We start from the raw sequence: 20,248 nt of genomic DNA on the forward strand, positions 1-20,248 counted from the left end.
GAATCAAGTGTGGTGAGAGAGAGAAGAGCACTGAAAGAAGAAAGGCAGGTGTCAGCTTGGTGTGGGTTTGGTCTCTGGGATATAGACTTTGCCAGCCAAAGGATGGAGCTTGAACTTAGCTGGCAGAACTGGAAACAGAAGATTGTAAGGAAAGGGACTGAGATCAGAGTTTCTTCTCCAGGACGGATCACCCACAGCTGCCCATGGGCAGGTGATTGTCACTTTCTGGCTGAGCAGAGCAGTGTGGCCCAAGGCTGAAAGGGGAACCTGCGGCTGCTTTTGTGCAGGGGTGGTGGTGATGAGGGTGATGTGGGGGGCTGGAAGGCATGGAGGGGAAAGGATCTGACTGACTACCTGGAACCCAGGACAGATCCCACCCCAGAAAGGCGCAGTAGGGGCTCTCATCCTCCACTAGCCCGCCCCTCCCTGCCTAATTAAGGACCCTAATCAGCTTGGGGAGATTAAGGGCTCTGGCCGGCTGTATCCACGCCCCCGCCCTGGCCTGGGCTGACAAGGAAGACCTGTGGGCGGGCGTCAAAAGGGGGACCGGCCCTGTGACCCCTCACCGGGGCCGTGGGCCCGAGCCCCGGACTTCCCGGTAAGTGTCAGAGGCCCCTCCGCTGGGATAGGGTCGGTCTGAGGGCGCAGGCGAGTCCCTGCTGACCCCTGACGCCTCCAACGGGGGGAGGGGCAAGCCGGATGGGAGCGGGAAGCCGGGGCGGCAGAAGGGGGCTTCGGGGCGGTGTCCTTGGCCCCAGTTAGTCTTCCCAGCCTCTGGAGGGGGCGGTAGCAACAGAATCATCCCATGGGTTACTCGGGCTTGGAGAAACTCTGGGTTACGGGGAGAACCCTAAGGGAGGCCGGGGGTCTCAGTCGCTCAGCCTTCTCCGTCTGTGTTCGCAGAAGCCGGCAATGACCGCCTGCGCCCGCCGAGCGGGTGGGCTTCCTGACCCCAGGCTCTGCGGCCCCGCGCGGTGGGCTCCGGCCCTGCCCCGCCTCCCCCGGGCCCTGCCCCGGCTCCCGCTCCTGCTGCTCCTGCTCCTGCTGCAGCCCCCCGCCCTCTCCGCGGTGTTCACTGTGGGCGTCCTGGGCCCCTGGGCTTGCGACCCCATCTTCTCCCGGGCCCGCGCGGACCTGGCAGCCCGCCTGGCCGCCGCCCGCCTGAACCGCGACCCCGACCTGGCCGGCGGCCCCCGCTTCGAGGTCGCGCTGCTGCCCGAGCCGTGCCGGACGCCGGGCTCGCTGGGGGCCGTGTCCTCCGCGCTGACCCGCGTGTCGGGTCTCGTGGGTCCGGTGAACCCTGCGGCCTGCCGGCCGGCCGAGCTGCTCGCCGAAGAAGCCGGGATCGCGCTGGTGCCCTGGGGCTGCCCCGGGACGCAGGCGGCGGGCACCACGGCCCCTGCCTTGACCCCCGCAGCGGACGCCCTCTACGCCCTGCTTCGCGCATTCGGCTGGGCGCGCGTGGCCCTGGTCACCGCCCCCCAGGACCTGTGGGTGGAGGCGGGACACTCACTGTCCACGGCACTCAGGGCCCGGGGCCTGCCCGTCGCCTCCGTGACTTCCATGGAGCCCTTGGACCTGTCTGGAGCCCGGGAGGCCCTGAGGAAGGTTCGGGACGGGCCCAGGGTCACAGGTAGGCTCCCCTGCAGGGTGCGAGGTCGGCGGGTCCTGCCGGCAGCCGGGCGGCGCCGCGAGCCAAGCCTCTGTCCGCAGCAGTGATCATGGTGATGCACTCGGTGCTGCTGGGCGGCGAGGAGCAGCGCTACCTCCTGGAGGCCGCGGAGGAACTGGGCCTGACCGATGGCTCCCTGGTCTTCCTGCCCTTCGACACAGTCCACTACGCCTTGTCCCCAGGCCCGGAGGCCTTAGCTGCACTCGCCAACAGCTCCCAGCTTCGCAGGGCCCATGATGCCGTGCTCACTCTCACGCGCCACTGTCCCTCTGAAGGCAGCGTGTTGGACAGCCTGCGCAGGGCCCAAGAGCGCCGCGAGCTGCCCTCTGACCTCAATCTGCAGCAGGTAGATGGTCCTGGGAGGAGGGAAGAAGGCAAGGGAGAGGGGAGAGGACAGCCAAAGCGGGGAGAGGAGGATGGAGCCAATGGAGAAAGAACCACTGGCAGCTCTAGCTGTTTGGAGTTTCCTAGGTAATGCAGAGGCTCTGGCCTTGCCTGGGATCTCTTAGTGTATGGGGATTGCCTCCAGAGAGTAGGCAATGAGACCTCTCAAGTCCAACATCAAGCAGTAAGCTCTAATGAACTGTCAACTGCAAAACCTTTTGCAATTGACTTCAAAGTAAACCCATTTCCACCACCACATATTCCCAGCTGTCTAAAATAAATACTTGATGTTCTTGAAAGCAGGAAGGAGGGAGGATGCCAATCCAACCTTCATCCCTAGTTCAGAGGTATTTCCTCTGGGGCATCATCTGGTGGTCTTAGCTTTTTAAGGGCCTAGACACCTTGCAAGAAGCAGAAAGTTCCCTGGGTGGATCCAGGGGCAATCCTCACCAGATCCATAGTGCATTTCCAACATCCAGCTACTACCTAGGGTTCCCCAAGTCCCCAGAATCCCAGTTCAGATCATCTAACTTTACTCCAGCCACAAAGGAGGACTAGAAACCACTATGAGAAGGGAATTTAGATGTCAATGGGCAGTGAATTAACCACCACAAAGGCCCAGCTCACAGGGGGCTGCACGAGAGAAGGCTGTGGGTCATAGGGGTTGCAATTTCCCACCAATGCCCCTAGATTCCTCCAAGAGGACTGGAGGTGGCCAGTGGAGGCGGTGCGGTGTGGTAATGGGAATAGTCAGAAGAGAATACAGATTAGGAATCATAGTGACATGGGATGGAGGGAGGGTCGGCAGTGGAGAGAAGGAGGTTGAGAAAGTAGAGAGAAAAGCTCTTCAGCTCTCAGTAAGTACCGCGGCTGTCCCCTCCGCTGCCCAAGCCTCTGAGCTTGTGAGTCACCCTTGATTCCTTGAATTCTTCGCCCCCACTTCCAGACATCAAGCACTGTTACTGTTACTTCCTAAAGATCATTTGAATTCGTCCACTTTCTCCACCTTTACTGTCACTGCCCTGATTCAGGCCACAGCACCCCCAGCCCAAATCCCAAAACATAATCTCTCAGATGGTCTTTGCTTCAACACTCACCTGCCCAACACCCTTTTCCACCCAACAACCAGATCAAGCTTCAGAAATCTGACAGATCTCACCCTGTCGTGCCCCTGTTCAAAGCCTCACAGTGACTTCTGTTGCCCTGGATAGATGCAGGCCTCTCCACATGGCTTACCAGCTCTCCTGTCTTTCTCTCTCTTCCACCTTCCATGAACTTCAACCAGACCAAGCTACTCTGGGTTCTCTAAATGTGTCCTTCTCTTTTGCCTCTGAGCTTCTGAGTGTGCTGTGTCCTCTCTCTTGTCCCTGCCTGCCCTGGATAATTCTGACTCATCCCACAGCTCCTTCTGTCCCCAGCCTAGGTTGGAGACACCCATTCCTGTCTCTACAGCTCCCTCAGTTTCTCTACTTTTACTCATTGCACTGCCTGAACACCCCTGTCTCTTTGGCTAGAAGAAAGGTTCCTTGAGACAGGGTCTGTCTTGTACACTGATACATCTTTGGTGCTCTGCACAGTGCCTGGCTCTCTGAGAGATGGCAACTGGGAATAATAGAGAGGCCTCATAAGCTCGGGTGGTAACAATGGAGAAGGTTTTTTGTTTGTTTTGTTTTTGTTTAGTTTTATTTTTTGTTCTTTTAAGGAAAAACAGAAAATAGAGGCCAACCAAAAGATAGGTGAGAAGGCTTTCAGGTGAATGGTAGGTGATGAGATTAAAACTATATTCTGGGCAACCAACAGGAAGAAGAGAGAATCTACAGGTGATGTAGAGTTAGAATCAACCAATGGTCAGAGAGGAGGCTGAGTCCTGAAAAGAGGAACCAGTTAGTGGAGAGAGCAGGTGTGACAGCCAATAGGGGAGGGAGGAAGAGATAGCCAATGGAAAGAGGGGAAGAGTTAGCCAATGGGGAGGGACAAAGAGTTAGCTAATGGGGAGGGAGGAAGAGCTAGCCAATGGGGAGAGATGAAACATTAACCAATGGGGAGGAAGGAAGAGATAGCCAATGGAGAGGGAGGAAGAGATAGCCAATGGGAAGGGAGGAAGAGTTAGCCAATGGGGAGGGAGGAAGAGATAGCCAATGGGGAGGGATCCTGGGAACAACTAACTGGAAGGTGGGAACAGTGGATACCCTGGGCTTGACCGGCTGTGAAAGAATTGGTGTGGCCAGGGAATTCTGGTCTGTCTGTGGACTGTGACCCCGACCTCTGAGCCCCTACTGTCCTTCTCCAGGTCTCTCCACTCTTTGGCACCATCTATGACGCGGTCTTCTTGCTGGTGAGGGGCGTGGCAGAAGCGCGGGCTGCCGCGGGTGGCAGATGGGTGTCCGGAGCAGCTGTGGCCCGCCACGTCTGGGATGCGCAGGTCCCTGGCTTCTGCGGGGACCTAGGAGGAGACGAGGAGCCTCCATTCGTGCTGCTAGACACGGACGCGGTGGGAGACCGGCTTTTTGCCACATACATGCTGGATCCTACCCGGGGCTCCCTTCTCTCCGCCGGGACCCCGATGCACTTCCCGCGTGGGGGATCAGCACCCGGACCTGACCCCTCGTGCTGGTTCGATCCAAACAACATCTGCGGTGGAGGTGAGGGCGCTCGCCCCCACTGAGAGAATCCCCATGGACCATCCACGAAGTGGTGAAAGAGAGTGGACTCTATCCTGTAATCCATCTTCGATGCCCTTCTAGGCCCTCTCCCCGCCCCTGGCTTGCACAGGACCCCTCTCTTGCTGAGCTCCAAAGCCCTCTTGGAAACTTTCTAGCATTCCCAGACTCTCCCCTTTGAGGAATCTATGACCTCCCCCTAGAGGTCATAGGCCTGCCAAATGCTGGCCCCCATCCCCCTTTCCTGGAGGGGCCAGCATTTGGCATGACTCCATGCCTCCCTAGAGAAGAGGCCTTCCCTGGTATCGCTCCTCAGTATACCTCCTGTCACTGTCCCTTCAGGACTGGAGCCGGGCCTCGTCTTTCTTGGCTTCCTCCTGGTGGTTGGGATGGGGCTGGCTGGGGCCTTCCTGGCCCATTATGTGAGGTGAGTAGTGGAATGAGGTAAGTAGGAAGTGAGTTTGTGCCAGAAATGGAAGTCTGCATCAAAAACAGCAGTCTGGGTTCACTCAAGAGTAGAAGAGATTTTTCTTGGGGTGAGGGGGTTCTGGTGGGCTGGTAGAGTCCCAGGGATGTCTGGTTTGGGGATGGCTGCCCTCCAGGACCCCTCCCCTGAGCCAGCATTATCCCTCCACCCCATCCCCTGCTGCTCTCTTCTCACGGATCTTGGTGCCCTTGGTGGAGATGACCTCTTTCTCCACCAGGCACCAGCTACTTCACATTCAAATGGTCTCCGGTCCCAACAAGATCATCCTGACTGTGGACGACATCACCTTTCTCCACCCACATGGGGGCACCTCTCGAAAGGTGGGGGAGGCAGGGAGGCAGGAGCCAGTTGTCTTCTTTCTGTAAATTTGGTTCCTTCCCTGGGAAAGTCCCCACCCCAGCTCCCTACTTGGGAAGCCTGATTTCTACCCCAGTTCTGTCCCAAGTCTGAAGTGTAGGGATCAGCACCCTCATCTGTGCAATGAGGGTAACAGTACCTGTCCTGACTACTTTCCTGGGTGGGAGGTGAAGCTCCAACAAGAAAATGAATGTTTGCTTTGTAAACTGTAAAGCGTGCACTTGGGGAGTAATGTCATTATCACCTTCCCTCATTGAGATTCCTTCGCCTCCCATCTTTACATCCCCAAAACTCAGCCTGACCTCAACCCAGGACTCTGACACCAGAATATATTTTGACCTCTTGCATTGACCTCTACCTGCTAGGTGGCCCAGGGGAGTCGATCAAGTCTGGCTGCCCGCAGTATGTCAGACGTTCGCAGTGGCCCCAGCCAACCCACGGACAGCCCCAACGTTGGCGTCTATGAGGTGAGCCTGACCCCAGCCAGACAGAGAGACAGTAGGGGAAGAATGCTCAGGCCCTGGGCAGAGGGGAGGCGTACTCTCAAGAGGACAGGGAGTCATGCCAGATCCTGCAGGCTCCAGGAGATGGGGGATGGGAGCCCAGACAGGATCTAGGGAAAGGTCATGGATCCCTCAAAGGGAAGAACCTAAGAATCTTCCCTCTCCAAGGATTTTTCCCTAGCCACTATCTGGGTGAGGGCTCCTCAAAAGCTAATCACAGTGACCCAGAGACTGAAGGCTGGAGCTGCTGGGGAGCATGCTGGGACCAGCATGTAACCTGGTGTGGCCACTAAGGCCATCTCCTACCCGATCAGAGCCTCTGGCCCTACCCCTCAGCATTTCCACACAATCCAGACCAGACTCAGGAACAGCAACCCCTAGAGGGGGAAAAGAAAGTCACAAAAGTATTAGGACATAAACTTTGGGGCTGGTAAATCTGAATGTGGTCAAGTGGAGGGGAGATAATGAGAACAGATTCAGAGAGAGCTGAGAGTGCTGAGCAAATCAAGAGAGTAGAAATTTAAAGCTCCTGGGCTTCAGGTCATGGGAAGGAATGCAGCGGCTCCTATCATGTCACCTGGAGATTATCACGGCCAATTCTCAGAGGAGGCACTATTGTCATTTGGGGCAGATTGTCCTAAATTGAATAGGACTACTCTGTGCCTTGAAGAATGTTCAGTGTTTCTTGTCTCTGGCCCTGTCCACCAAATGTAGCTCCTAGGTTTTGTGACAATTAAAAATGTCCCCACATTTATTTCCAAATGCTCCTTAGGGGTCAGTACTAAACCCCAATCCCCTTCTAGTCCAAATCCCTTATAAACAGACAGGGCTACCTGCGTAATTAGCGAGATCCAGGGCAAGATAGAAATGAGGGGCTCCTCGTTCATTCAAGATGATGGCAGGAGGTCATTGAACCAAGTTCGGGCCTTTCTGAGATGAGGCCCTGTGTGACTGCACAGGTCCCATGCCCATGCACTGGCCCTGCCAACAGCTGAGGATGAGGTCCAGCATCCGGAGGGGAGCTGTCTATAGTTCAGTTACTTTACAATAAAGCCTGATCTATCCAGATTCTTTACTCCCAGAACATGCTCTCTCATGGCAGTGGATGGTGATGAGGGTTGTGATGTCGATGATGCTTGTGGTTGTATTAATTCACTTAATAGGACTATTGGTGGGCACCCCTGGGGTAGTGAGGACAGCCATCCATAGCTTCTGAATATCTGTCATCCAGGGGTGGGTCCTCTCCCAGCTGCCCGTGAAGCGGATGGGCAGACATCAAACCCCTTGCTTCAATGCATTTTGTCACATGGAAGATGCATTCTGGGACAGTGAGCCAATGGAAATGGGGGGGAGGGGTCCATCATGGGATTTTAAGAGACTGAGTTCCCTACCCCCATCCTCTTTGCTGCAGGGAGACAGGGTTTGGCTGAAGAAATTCCCAGGGGATCAGCACATAGCTATCCGCCCAGCAACCAAGACGGCCTTCTCCAAGGTGAGACTTGGGCCTGTGATGGGGCCTAGGTGGCCATCGGTTTCTCCCTTCTTGCCTTCTCTTTGCAGCTGGGTACAGAGGTAGGTCTCAGTTAAGTGTCCCCTCTGGCTGAGTGTGGTGGCTTATACATGTAATCTTGGCATTTTGAGAGGCAGATGTGAGGGAAGATCACCTGAGGCCAGGAGTTCAAGACCAGCCTGGGCAACATAAAGAATCCCCGTCTCTCCAAAACGTTAAAAATTAGCTGGGTGTGGCGTCACATGCCTGTAGTCCCAGCTACTTTTTGGAGGGTGAGGAGGGAGGATTGTTTGAGCCCAGGAGTTGGAGGTTACCATAAGCTGTGATCATACTACTGCACTGCAGCCTTGGTGACAGAGCAAGACCCTGTCAAAATTAAGAAAAAAAAAGTTGTTTCCTTCACCCTGGAGTAGGCTTTCATTATTCCCTGTCACACCACTAGTTCTTTCCTTCGATCTTGTTGCAATGTGCAGTTATATGTTCATCTGTCTGCCCGCTTGTTTCTGCCTCTCTTACTGGACTGTAAGCTGAGTGAGGGCCTCCTCCTTCCCCTCCATTGTATTCCCAGCACCCAACACAGTGTCTGGAACATTAGAGAGACGCAGTGAATGTTTGTTGAGCAAATGATAGAAAATAAAAAATGACTCACGTCTGTAATCCCAGCACTTTGGGAGGCCGAGGCGTGTGGATCACCTGAGGTCAGAAGTTCAAGACCAGCCTGGCCAACATGGTGAAACCCCGTCTCAACTAAAAATACAAAGAAATTAGCTGGGCATGGTGGCGGGCGCCTGTAATCCCAACTACTTCAGGAGGCTGAGGCAGGAGAATCACTTGAACCTGGGAGGCAGAGGTTGCAGTGAGCCGAGATGGTGCCATTGCACTCCAGCCTGAGTGACAAGAGTGAAACTCTGTCTTAAAAAAAGAGAAAAGAAAAAAATGAGTTTCTGGTTCTGTCGGGCCACTTTTGCAGAATAACCCTAGACGTTCTGAATGAAGTGGAAAGTTGGCAAGGAGGCTGTAAAATGGCTTATTCTGGTCCTTACGACCTTAGTGTCTCCCTTTACCTCCACACCATGCAGCCTGGGCCTGGCCTCCTTCCCTGATTCCTCTACAGGAGCTCTTGGTCACAGATGCAGTGACTTAAGTGGACTATGTGTATGGGGGTTAATGAACTTGATCACCATTTAACACCAGGTGTTTAAAATGAAAAGTATCCACCAAAATTTTCCGACAGGCACAGTGGCTTACGCCTGTAATCCCAGCACTTTGGGAGGCCGAGGCAGGTGGATCATGAGGTCAGGAGATCAAGACCATCCTGGCTAATATGGTGAAACCCCGTCTCTACTAAAAATACAAAAAAATTAGCCAGGCATGGCGGCGGGTGCCTGTAGTCCCAGCTACTTGGGAGCCTGAGGCAGGAGAATGGTATGAACCCGGGAGGCGGAGCTTGCAGTGAGCGGAGATCACACCACTGCACTTTAGCCTGGGCAACACAGTGAGACTCCATCTCAAAAAAAAAAAAAAAAAGAAAAAGAAAAAAAAGTATCCCCTTATTGGGCATGTGGTCCAAGGACAATCTAGAAAGGGCACCAGTCAGCCAGCTAAGCCACCTTTTTTTCCAGCATGCCCCAATTGTGAGGTCACTGTCCTGCAGCACAGTCAGTCCTGTCTTCCCTAACTTGGGGAGGGTGGGCGTCTCAGACCTGATTGACACAATGATGTAACGCCCAGCACAGCAGCTACCGGCTCGGTTGCAGGCACAAGCCATTTCTGGTGTCCTTTGAAAGTGGCACAGCTTCAGGCCAGGCACGGTGGCTCATGCCTGTAATCCCAGCACTTTGGGAGGCCGAGGTGGGTGGACCACCTGAGGTCAGGAGTTCAAGACCAGCCTGGCCAACATAGCGAAACCCCGTCCCTATTAAAAATACAAAAATTAGCCAGGTATGGTGGCACACACCTGTAATCCCAACTATTCAGGAGGCTGAGATGGGAGAATCACTTGAGCTCAGGATGCGGAGGTTGCAGTGACCCGAGACTGGCCAACTGCACTCCAGCCTGGGTGATAGTATAAGACTATCTGAAAAAAAAAAATAATAAATAAATAAAAGAAAAGAAAGAAAGTGGCATAGCTCCTCCTTGGTTCTCCCAGCAAAGGCTGTTAAGTGAGAAGGAGAGGATGGTGGTTCCAGGAGCTTGTCCTTCATGAGCTGTTTCCCTTAAGACCCAGGCAGTTCAAAGTTTTATGGTTGGGGCCAGGCGTGGTGGCTCAGGCCTATAATCCCAGCACTTTGAGAGGCTGAGGTGGGAGGGTCATTTGAAGCCTGGAGTTCAAGACCAGCCTGGACAATATAGCAAGGCCCCCATCTCTACAGAAAAAAAATGTAAAATGTTGTCTAGGCATGGTGGCACAAGCCTGTAGTCCCAGCTATTCAGGAGGCTGAGGTCGGAGGATCGCTTGAACCCAGGAATGCAAGGTAGCAGTGACTTATGATCATGCTGCTACATACCAGTCTGGGCAACAGAGTGAGACCTCGTGTCTAACAAAAAAAAAAAAGGCTTATGATCAATAAATCCGAACCTGCCTAGGTCCTGATCACCAATGCAAAATTGTCTTTTCATTCACAGCATTAGGCTAAACCACACTCGGTATCCGAACAGTGGCCCTTGACTATATTGTTTTTTCCAAAAAGAGAACTGTGTGTAGAAGAGAGCCTCCCTACATACCCTATCAACCATTTCATCCACCATTTGTACAAATCTCATCTTCTGAGTTTGGATACTCAAAAACAGATCTTGATTAACAGCGCCTCCCCGCATTGCCCCTGGGCAGAAAATGCCAGTCAACTATCCCCCTCTCAGCTCCAGGAGCTCCGGCACGAGAACGTGGCCCTCTACCTGGGGCTCTTCCTGGCTCGGGGAGCAGAAGGCCCTGCGGCCCTCTGGGAGGGCAACCTGGCTGTGGTCTCAGAGCACTGCACGCGGGGCTCCCTCCAGGACCTCCTCGCTCAGAGAGAAATAAAGCTGGACTGGATGTTCAAGTCTTCCCTCCTGCTGGACCTTATCAAGGTGTGTGTCGGGGGGTGGTGGGGTGACGTCCTGGGGGCAGGGATGGGGAGCAAGGGAACCAAGCAGGCTGAGGCTGCCTCTTACCCTACCCATTCCAAGGGAATAAGGTATCTGCACCATCGAGGCGTAGCTCATGGGCGGCTGAAGTCACGGAACTGCATAGTGGATGGCAGATTCGTACTCAAGATCACTGACCACGGCCACGGGAGACTGCTGGAAGCACAGAAGGTGCTACCGGAGCCTCCCAGAGCAGAGGGTAAGAGTCTCCTGTGCAGAGCAGCATCCACTGGGATCCCCATTATTTCAAGGGCTTCTCCCCTGCTTCCTCCCTACCTCCGCCCTCGCACTCTCTCCATCCTGCATCCACCAGACACAACTGCTACAGAAAAAGATCTCGTGGCCTCTGAGAGGGTGGGCTCTGTGACTGAGGAGACGGGGCTGCTGGGGGCGGGACTTGTGCCTGAGCTGCCTGCAGCTGGGTTTGCTCTAACTGGAAGTTTGCCTGAGGGTGGGGCTTGCGCTCAAGAGATGAGCCTTCCCTGGGCACCACCTTGTCTGAGGGGCAAGGCCTATTCGTGAGGGCCAGGCTTTCTCTGAGACGGCTCCTAGAGATAGTTGTAGGGCTGGTCTCAGGTTGCAGGGTCTCAGACTGGTCTCAGGCTGCAGAGTTGGTGGTGTCTGGGTGCCAACCTGGGCTTTCTGATGAGGGTGGGAGTCTTTCCCAGTGGCCCCACAGCCCCTTCCCCATCCCCAGACCAGCTGTGGACAGCCCCGGAGCTGCTTAGGGACCCGGCCCTGGAGCGCCGGGGAACGCTGGCTGGTGACGTCTTTAGCTTGGCCATCATCATGCAAGAAGTGGTGTGCCGCAGTGCCCCTTACGCCATGCTGGAGCTCACTCCCGAGGGTAAGGCTGCCCTGTGCATGGAGTTCGGGCCAGAGGGGCACCCTGCAGTTAGAACAGAGCCAGCCTCACTCTTTCCTCTAAAGCAAAGCACAGTGATGAAACTCAATTATACGGAGGCCCCTTAAAGCTGGCGTCTGCGGGTCCCGGTACAGAAAGCCGTGCATGGCCGGCGGGGGAGGGTGGTTCATGAGGTCCTAACACAACAGCTTCCTCTGTCTTGATCCTGGACCCAAACTGCTCCCACAACTGACAGAGCAGGCTCCTCTCTGTTCTCAGGGGTCCCTGGGAGGAGCAGGGGAGGGGGAGTGGGTAAGAGGGTAGTCCAATCTGGTTCCAATCTACATCCCTTCCCCACAGGACTCTGAGCAAGCTACTTGATCACTTATCCCTCGCTTGTCTTACATACAATAAATGTTAGTTTCTTTGCCTATGTCCCCTCTTACTGACTCCCAGAGTTTGAGGTCCTCTTGTTCCTCCTAGCAACCCCCTTCCACACCGTACTCTCCCTCCACACACACACACTGAAGCTCTGATGTAAAGAAACCCCTGCCAGGCACCCCCTCCCACATCTTGGTCTTCAACAGTCAGGCCAGGGCCAGAGGCAGCTTGTGTTCTAGGCCACTCCCCCTCACTGTCCTCTCATGCCTCCAGAAGTGGTGCAGAGGGTGCGGAGCCCCCCTCCACTGTGTCGACCCTTGGTGTCCATGGACCAGGCACCTGTCGAGTGTATCCACCTGATGAAGCAGTGCTGGGCAGAGCAGCCGGAACTTCGGCCCTCCATGGACCACACTTTCGACCTGGTCAGGGGCTGGGAGTGGGCAAGGACTGGGCTGGCCTCTGGGATCCCTGATGCTTGTCAGCAACCTGAGACAGCTGCAGGCAGGCAGGCTGGCAGGACCTCTGGCCTTCCAGGCTGCCTCCTAAGGAGTAGCCTGAGGACTTGGGGTTTGGTGGGGCAGAATTAGAATGGAGGCTGTGGAGGCCTTTGGAGTGGGACATGGAGTTCTGTCTGGGTGGGAGGAATATTCAATTCAATTCAAATAACATTGATTGAGAACCAAGTATGTGCTTGGCCTCCTGTGACAGAAAGACTGTTGGCCTGGGAGTCCAAGGATTGGGCTGGCTCCAGTGCCCTGTCAATTACTAGCTGAGAACAACTGCTCTCTGGGAAGCCTCATTTCCCACGTGCCTCCTAATCATGTCTGAAAACACAGTGCCTAGCACCCCAGGGGTGCTTGACGAACGGTAGATGAATGGTGGTGGGGAGGGGGGTGTTCAGAGTGAACAGCCCCGTGAGAGGGCCCATGATGGGGGCATGAAAAGGGCATGGCAGCCCAGGCCTTCAGCAGCTTCACCTGCTTCCTTCTATGGCTAGTTCAAGAACATCAACAAGGGTCGGAAGACGAACATCATTGACTCGATGCTTCGGATGCTGGAGCAGTACTCCAGTAACCTGGAGGATCTGATCCGGGAGCGCACAGAGGAGCTGGAGCTGGAAAAGCAGAAGACAGACCGGCTGCTTACACAGATGCTGCCTCCGTGGGTGCCAGTGGGAAGGGGTGGGCTGGGAGGGCAGCTGAAGCCCAGCCAGGCAGAGTGGCCCCCAGGTGACCTCACCGCCTGCTATCCCTAGGTCTGTGGCTGAGGCCTTGAAGACGGGGACACCAGTGGAGCCCGAATACTTTGAGCAAGTGACACTGTACTTCAGTGACATAGTGGGCTTCACCACCATCTCTGCCATGAGTGAGCCCATTGAGGTGGTGGACCTGCTCAACGACCTCTACACGCTGTTTGATGCCATCATTGGTTCCCACGATGTCTACAAGGTGGAGTGTGTAGGGGCCAAGCCCTCCTGACCTTCAATTCAGCTTCACCAGCCTCCAGGCCAGCCGTTCCTGCTCAGCCCCTAGCCTACCTGCTCAATCAGTCTTCTTTCCCAGACCTCCTGTCCCTTATTTATTCCTCCAGTCCCCAGCTCAGTCCCTCCACTAGCAACCTGGTTCTGCACTATCCCCAGGTGGACCCCGTGACAAGAGGCAATCGCTTTGTGTACGGGGGAGGAATACTCAAAAGGGAATTCACACAACTTCTTCTTCCCCCAGGTGGAGACAATAGGGGACGCCTATATGGTGGCCTCGGGGCTGCCCCAGAGGAATGGGCAGCGACACGCGGCAGAGATCGCCAACATGTCGCTGGACATCCTCAGTGCTGTGGGCACTTTCCGCATGCGCCATATGCCCGAGGTTCCCGTGCGCATTCGCATAGGCCTGCACTCAGGTAACTCCCGGGTCTTCCCAGGCTCCAGCCCATCTCCCTCTTTAGGGCCTGGCTCCAAATTTCCTGTAGAGGAGGCAACTCATGGAGTGGGGAGTGGGGCTTACCTTGAAGAGGATGCGCTTAACAAGGCTTATTTGGGGAGCTGGTGGAGGTTATGGGTGCGAAGATCGTCCAAGGCCCTACCCAGGTGCAGCCCAGCTGCCGGTCCTGCTAGCCCCGCCAACCCCCAGCATCTCCACAGGTCCATGCGTGGCAGGCGTGGTGGGCCTCACCATGCCACGGTACTGCCTGTTTGGGGACACGGTCAACACCGCCTCACGCATGGAGTCCACCGGGCTGCGTGAGTGTGACGGGGACAAGATGGGGAGGTGGGAGGGGGACACGGGAGGTGAGTCCCGAGCTCACGGCGTCCCCCACCGCCACAGCTTACCGCATCCACGTGAACTTGAGCACCGTGGGGATTCTCCGTGCTCTGGACTCGGGCTACCAGGTGGAGCTGCGAGGCCGCACGGAGCTGAAGGTGAGGCAGGACCCTGCCCCCTCCTGGAGGCCCCGCCTTGTCCTGAGGCCCCGCCCATCCCGGGCCACGGCTGCAACCTCCCCTCACCCTTCCTGACCCGGTCTCCCAGTTCCATCCAGACCTCGAGATCCCCCACCCCTCGCCCGAGTCCGCCTAAGTCCTTCCCTCTCCCATGTCTCCCCAGGGCAAGGGCGCCGAGGACACTTTCTGGCTAGTGGGCAGACGCGGCTTCAACAAGCCCATCCCCAAACCGCCTGACCTGCAACCGGGGTGAGTGGCTGGCCTCCGTGGCAGGGCGAGGGACGAGGGATCGCTGCCTCCGGCTCTGTGTCTGACGCCCCGCGCGTGAGGCAGCGATGACGTGGGCCCTGTCCCCCACGCCCCATTCCCCTTCCCTGAGGTCACCGCCCCCTCCTTGCAGGTCCAGCAACCACGGCATCAGCCTGCAGGAGATCCCACCCGAGCGGCGACGGAAGCTGGAGAAGGCTCGGCCGGGCCAGTTTTCTTGAGAAGTGAGGCCCGGCCCCAGACAGGTGCTGCCCCCTCCGCCCCCACCCCAACTGCCGCGTCCCCTCTGCTGCCTGCAGAACGTCCCACCCAAGCCAGGTGTCCCAATTCCTTTCTGACTTCAGAGAGCCGAGGCGGGTTCCTAAACCCCGGGGCTTCCCCTGGCAGGCAAGCACCCGCTGCAGACATTTTGGCTCAGTAGGTCTGGAGTGGTCTGGGAATCCAGGCTTAGGAAACTCTATATTGGGGCCTTCTGTGACCCCTTCCCTGGCCCTATCTCATCCCCATCACATAAACCTGGCTTCCCCAGAAGCCTCACAGGCTGTGCATTGCACAGGAGACAACTCTAGGGGGCAGCAGTCACCAGAGGACAATGTGAAAGCGGAAGCCCTGCTCACTCCCCTCCTGCAGGAAACTGACCCATGACCCGCTCCTTCCTAGGTGAACCCCATGACCCCTTTCCTCAGCTTCCCTCTGAGATACCCCTCTTTTCTTCAGGATTGTTCTGGAAGGTCCTTTTCCTGAAAGTTGCTGCTATCGGTGACTGGAAGTCTGGCTAATGCTGGTGGACTCTGCCCAGCTCTGCCTCAAAGGATTTTGGGCCTTTACAAGAGCTGGTTGCAAACCAGCCACGTGACCTTGGGAAAGTGTCACGCACTGTCTGCTGTGATCCCCTCAGTGGCGAAATGAGGGGTGGCCTAAATGGTTCCCATGGCCCCTGTGCCCCTGACAGCTGGGTGGCTGTGGCCCTCAGCACCAGGAACCCTGAATCCATCAGGGGATGTGAGGGTCAGGGATTCTCCGCTTCCCAGTGTCTCTCAAGGACCCAGGAAGGAGGATCTGGGATTGATGCCCCAACCCCAGAGGAAGTGGAAACCCCAGAGGAAGTGGAGTTCTGTTCCACCAGAGCAGGATTTGTCACATGGCCTGAGTGGGCAAGGGCTTCTGTTCAGCCTCAAGCTTCATTCCTATCTCCATCTACCACTAGTCAGAAACTGGCTCCTTCTCCTGTGGCACAATCAGGTAATGCCCAAGTGCAGAGAAAAGCTTGCTTCAAGGCTTTGGGGAAAGGAAATTGCACCACACCTTGACTAACCAGAACACCCAAAGAAGAGCAGCATTCTCTGTTTAACTGGGAGCTGCTGAGCAAGCAGTTGGACAGAAAATCCTCTCTACTTAGCTTTTTTTTTTTTTTTTTTTTTTTTTTGAGTCTCACTTTGTCACCCAGGCTGGAGTGCAGTGCAGTGACACAATCTCGACTCACTGCAACCTCCTCCTCTCAGGGTCAAACAATTCTCCTACCTCAGCCTTTCGAGTAGCTGGGATTACAGGTACCTGCCACCACGCCTGCGTAACTTTTTTTTTTTTTTTTTTTTTTTTTGTGATTTTAGTAGAGACGGGGTTTCACTATGTTGCCCAGGGTGGTCTTGAACTGACCTTAAGTGATCTGCCCACCTCGGCCTCCCAAAGTGCTGAGATTACAGGTGTGAGACACCACGCCTGACCTCTGCTTAGATCTTTGCAACAATTACCAATGCCCTGTCCTGGCAAGTCCCCAGCTGAAGTTTCCTTTGTGAACCTCAGACCTTCTAGAGCCTGGGCCTTGGCACATTTGACTCTCGGTGTCTGTCACCCTTGCTACAGACCCTGGAAGAAGTTTGCAGCAGGCTAGGAAACCACCTAGGCTGCCACCAGAGGTAGTGAGTATCCAGTCCCTGGAGGGGTGAAGGCAGAACTGGAGACATCATTGACCAGGGGTACGACAGTGAGAGGGAATTCTGGAACTAAACCTTCACCACGCCAAGTGTGGTTGGTGGGCCAGGGTCAGCATTGCCTGTGAACTCGTTAGACATGAAGGCTCTCAGGGCCCCACCCCAGACCTGCTGAGTCAAGATCTGCATTTTAACAAGTTCCTGCAAAATATTGACATGCTCATTAAAGTTTCTGAATCATAGAACTAAATCACCCTAAGATCTTTAAATCTTAGAATCTCTAAGGTTCTCATAAAGCCAGGCTGGAAACTAGCCACTAAACTTGTTTTGTTTGGCCTATGGAGTGTTTCATTTTGAGCTAACAAATCAAGAGCTTCCACATTTTAAAAATGTATAACAGATTTCCCCCTTCTCTTGAAATCGGAAGCCTCACATGAGGTTTGTGTCACCACTTAACCACATTCTGCTGCGGCTAAAGAGTAACGGTCCCCTTTATCCAGATATCACCACTCCCCACAGACTCCGGGACACCAAGATTTTCTGAACATTCCTTTATATTCCCTCCTGGTGCCTGTAGACACTGAGCTTGGGACTCTTTAGCAGGTATTAGGATTATAGGGGCCCCTGGAGGGAGCTTTGCCTTTTTTTTTTTAACTGATTCATGACTTCCACAGGCTTAGTGGTGTTCCCCTCCTTCCTAAAGGTAAGGGAAGAATGTATCAAACATCGAAAACCCAGCACTTGTAAGTTCTGGTTACCTAAGGTAATGTTGCTAGAGAGAGCAATTTAGTGCAATTTCAAAAACATTTTAAATTGTGTTTGAATATGATGAATTAAAGATTAAAAACAAAACAAATCCCAGACATGCACACACACAAATTTTTAAAAGTTATTTACATTCCTGAAGATTTTCCTTAAGATTTTCTCTGTACTTAGGTCCCAGGGATTGAAGGGCAGATTCACATCTCTGGCCTTGGGCCTGACCATGTGGACAGAGCTCTCAGTCTCCTGTCTCTTCCCTCCCGTACCCGACCCTCCTGCCCTTCTCCTTCCTTCCCTCTATCCCTGCCTGCAAGGGCCTGGAATAGTTAATGGTGTGAGATTTCGGCAGCCTCAAGGAAGAGTCCAGGATTCGGTGCAGAGAGATTAGCTGGGACAGGCTTGGGCAGGGCTCCCCCCAGAAGCAGAGAAGAATGAGCCAGAGGGCAGACGCAGTTTGAGGTAGAAGTGGAGTGGGCAGGGCTGAGCCGGTTCCTTCCCAGCTTCGCTCAGCCTCCTTCCCAGGCTGGCCTCGAGCTCAAGTGACCAGATGTGATGGGGAGAAGAGCCCTGACCCCTCCCCAGCTAGAAGAACTTGGGGAACCCCCAACCCAGAGTTCACAGATCTAGTGGGAGAAGAGAAGGGAAAAGATGAAGCCTGAGCCTCTCCTCTCTCTGTTCCTGTCTCCCTCTCTGCCCTATTCTCCTCTCTTTGTGTCCCCACAGTCCCCTTTCTGCCTGGCAGTCTCTCCCTGCCTTTCTCTGCAGTTTCCATCCTTTCTCTGGAAATCTCGTTTCCTGGACCCAGTCAGTTATCCAGTCTCAGGGCTCTGCTGACTCAAGTCCTCCCCACGCTGTTCCTGGGGACTGGGCAACTCCCAGCGCATGAGAGCACCAGGGCCTGGCTTGGCACTGGGCATCCCCCACCTTCAGATGTGTTTACACTACCTCTGCCAGCTGGCCTGCGCCAGGAGCCCACACTCGGGATTGTCCTTGCCTTGGAGATGGCTGTGTAGCTGGCAGAGCAGTGATGGCCAAAGCAGGGACCTCTCATAGCTGCTGCTTCAATCCACAGCAGAGACTGTACAGCGTGTCCCGGGGCTCACCCGGCGCCTTTTTTTTTGGTGTGTGCTGTTCCTCAGGTCCTGGGCCCTGCTCCCTGTCCCATCTGCAGTGGACTCCCGGCACTCCCTTTGAGGAGGTGGGGTGAACTGCTTCTTGGCAGGGATTTGTGACACTGCACTGCTGGGCTGTGTTCCCTGGGCTCTTCTGGACCTTGCACCGTGGATACCAGGGCACGTGCTGTGGTACCTGGGTCCTGGGAGGGTGGCTGAAATAAAGGCGTGCTGTCTTCCATGTCGTGGTGTGTGCTTCTTTTAGCCCGGAGGGGTAGTCTTGACACCCCCATCTCTGGAATGCTCAACCCTGGCATTTCCAGGGAGGATTTCAGATAGGGTTGAACCTTAGAGATGGCCTGAAGAGGGGAAGTGGCTGGGGACAACAGCCCCCAGGAACTCCTCTGCTCAGAGAACCAGCCGCGGAAGTCTCAGGCCTCTCAGGCTGCTGGAAAAGACCAGGGTCTCTGATGCTTTTGAGGTGGGTGATGTGACTTCATCCCTTGATTGTATGCAGGAGAGAAGAAGAGAAGGACAGAGCTTATCTATGCCATGACTCCATGACCCATGGACCATAACCTACAACCACGGGAGCCAGAGTCCAAGACTGAAGGAACAGGGCCCCCAGATGGGAAAGGTGAGGTCCACTGGTCTCCGGGCAGGACCTCACCAACAACCCACACTCCACCTCTGACCCCTCACAAACCTGCCGGTGGAGCTCTAGAGCAGGAGAGACTATTCCAGAATCACCAGTGGGTGTCTGGCCCCTAAGTTTTCTGGGAGCCCAGCTGTTCCTGTGCCAGGCCCAATGTCCCAGACAGGATGACCCGTAATGGACATCTGCTGTTCTGCCTTCCTACATCTGTCCTGCTGGGCATCCGGCAGCCATCTGTGCCCCATTCTGGCTAGAACTGACTGCTGACTTTCCCCTTCAGGCCAGCCCAGTCATTCCGTTCCTCTGGCCTCAAAGACAGACAGGTGAGCTGGGCCAGGCTGATGAAGCTCGGTGCTGGGACGTTGTTCGAAGCCATGGGGAGAAATTGTCTTCTTGGAGGTTGCTGAGAGGATGGAACATGGAGCGATCCTTGTCACCACAAAGACACAGCTGAACTGGCAGATGGAGGGAGACTAAGGCCTGATGGCTACTGTTTGAGCTGAGATACCTCACTGGGCCTAAAGCCAAGTCCAGCTGTTTAAGCAACATGGGCCAGCAAATTATTTTCTCTGCTTAAGTCAGGTTGCGTTGGGTTCTTTCTTTTCTTTCTTTCTTCCTTTCTTTCTTTTTTCTTTCTTTTCTCTGTTCATTCGTTCTTTCTTTCCTTTCTTTCCTTCCTTCCTTCCTTCCTTCCTCTTTCTTTCTTTCTTTCTTCCTTTCTTTCTTTTTCTTTCTTTCTTTCTTTCCTTTCCTTCTTTCTTTCTTTCCTTTCCTTCTTTCTTTCTTTCTCTTTCTTTTCCTTCCTTCATACCTCAAAACCCTTACGATGGCTGGTCACAGTGGCTCATGCCTATAATCCTAGCACTTTGTGTGGCTGAGGCGAGAGAATCACTAGAGCCTAGGAGTTGTAGACCAACCTGGGCAACATAGCAAAACCTTGTCTCTACAAAACACAAAAATTAGCCAAGCATGGTGGTGCACACCTTCTGTCCCAGCTACTCAGGAGGCTGAGGCAGGAGGGTCACTTGAGCCCTGGAGGTCAAGGTTGCAGCGAGCTGAGATCACACCACTGCATTCCAGAGTGGGACTGTCTCAGACAAACAAAAACCCTCGTGATGTTTTCATAGTGACGAAATATTGGTCCATTTGATTACAATGTG

General features: G+C 54.8%; 1 protein-coding gene across 3 annotated transcripts; it reads left to right on the forward strand.

Annotated features, from left to right (window-relative positions):
• Positions 1 to 480: 480 nt before the first annotated feature.
• On the forward strand, positions 481 to 18,674 carry GUCY2D (guanylate cyclase 2D, retinal). Of its 3 annotated transcripts, none has more exons than XM_077970245.1 (21): positions 522 to 598; positions 904 to 1,633; positions 1,714 to 2,018; positions 4,347 to 4,698; positions 5,059 to 5,143; positions 5,421 to 5,523; positions 5,926 to 6,027; positions 7,475 to 7,555; positions 10,433 to 10,639; positions 10,739 to 10,895; positions 11,394 to 11,543; positions 12,195 to 12,343; positions 12,919 to 13,082; positions 13,177 to 13,369; positions 13,646 to 13,820; positions 14,062 to 14,160; positions 14,246 to 14,340; positions 14,525 to 14,610; positions 14,762 to 14,873; positions 15,346 to 16,198; positions 17,190 to 18,674. In XM_077970245.1, the coding sequence occupies exons 2-19, from the start codon at positions 913 to 915 to the stop codon at positions 14,847 to 14,849; spliced, it is 3,312 nt and encodes a 1,103-aa protein (XP_077826371.1). In that variant the 5' UTR covers positions 522 to 598; positions 904 to 912; the 3' UTR covers positions 14,850 to 14,873; positions 15,346 to 16,198; positions 17,190 to 18,674. The 3 variants fall into 3 exon arrangements, with proteins under 3 accessions (XP_077826373.1, XP_077826371.1, XP_077826372.1); XM_077970246.1 differs by lacking the exon at positions 17,190 to 18,674 and having other exon boundaries at positions 15,346 to 15,870; positions 16,058 to 16,869; XM_077970247.1 differs by lacking the exon at positions 15,346 to 16,198 and having other exon boundaries at positions 481 to 598; positions 18,461 to 18,674.
• Positions 18,675 to 20,248: the final 1,574 nt, after the last annotated feature.

Source organism: Macaca mulatta, chromosome 16 (assembly GCF_049350105.2).
Source record: "Macaca mulatta isolate MMU2019108-1 chromosome 16, T2T-MMU8v2.0, whole genome shotgun sequence".
Lineage (NCBI taxonomy): Eukaryota > Metazoa > Chordata > Mammalia > Primates > Cercopithecidae > Macaca > Macaca mulatta.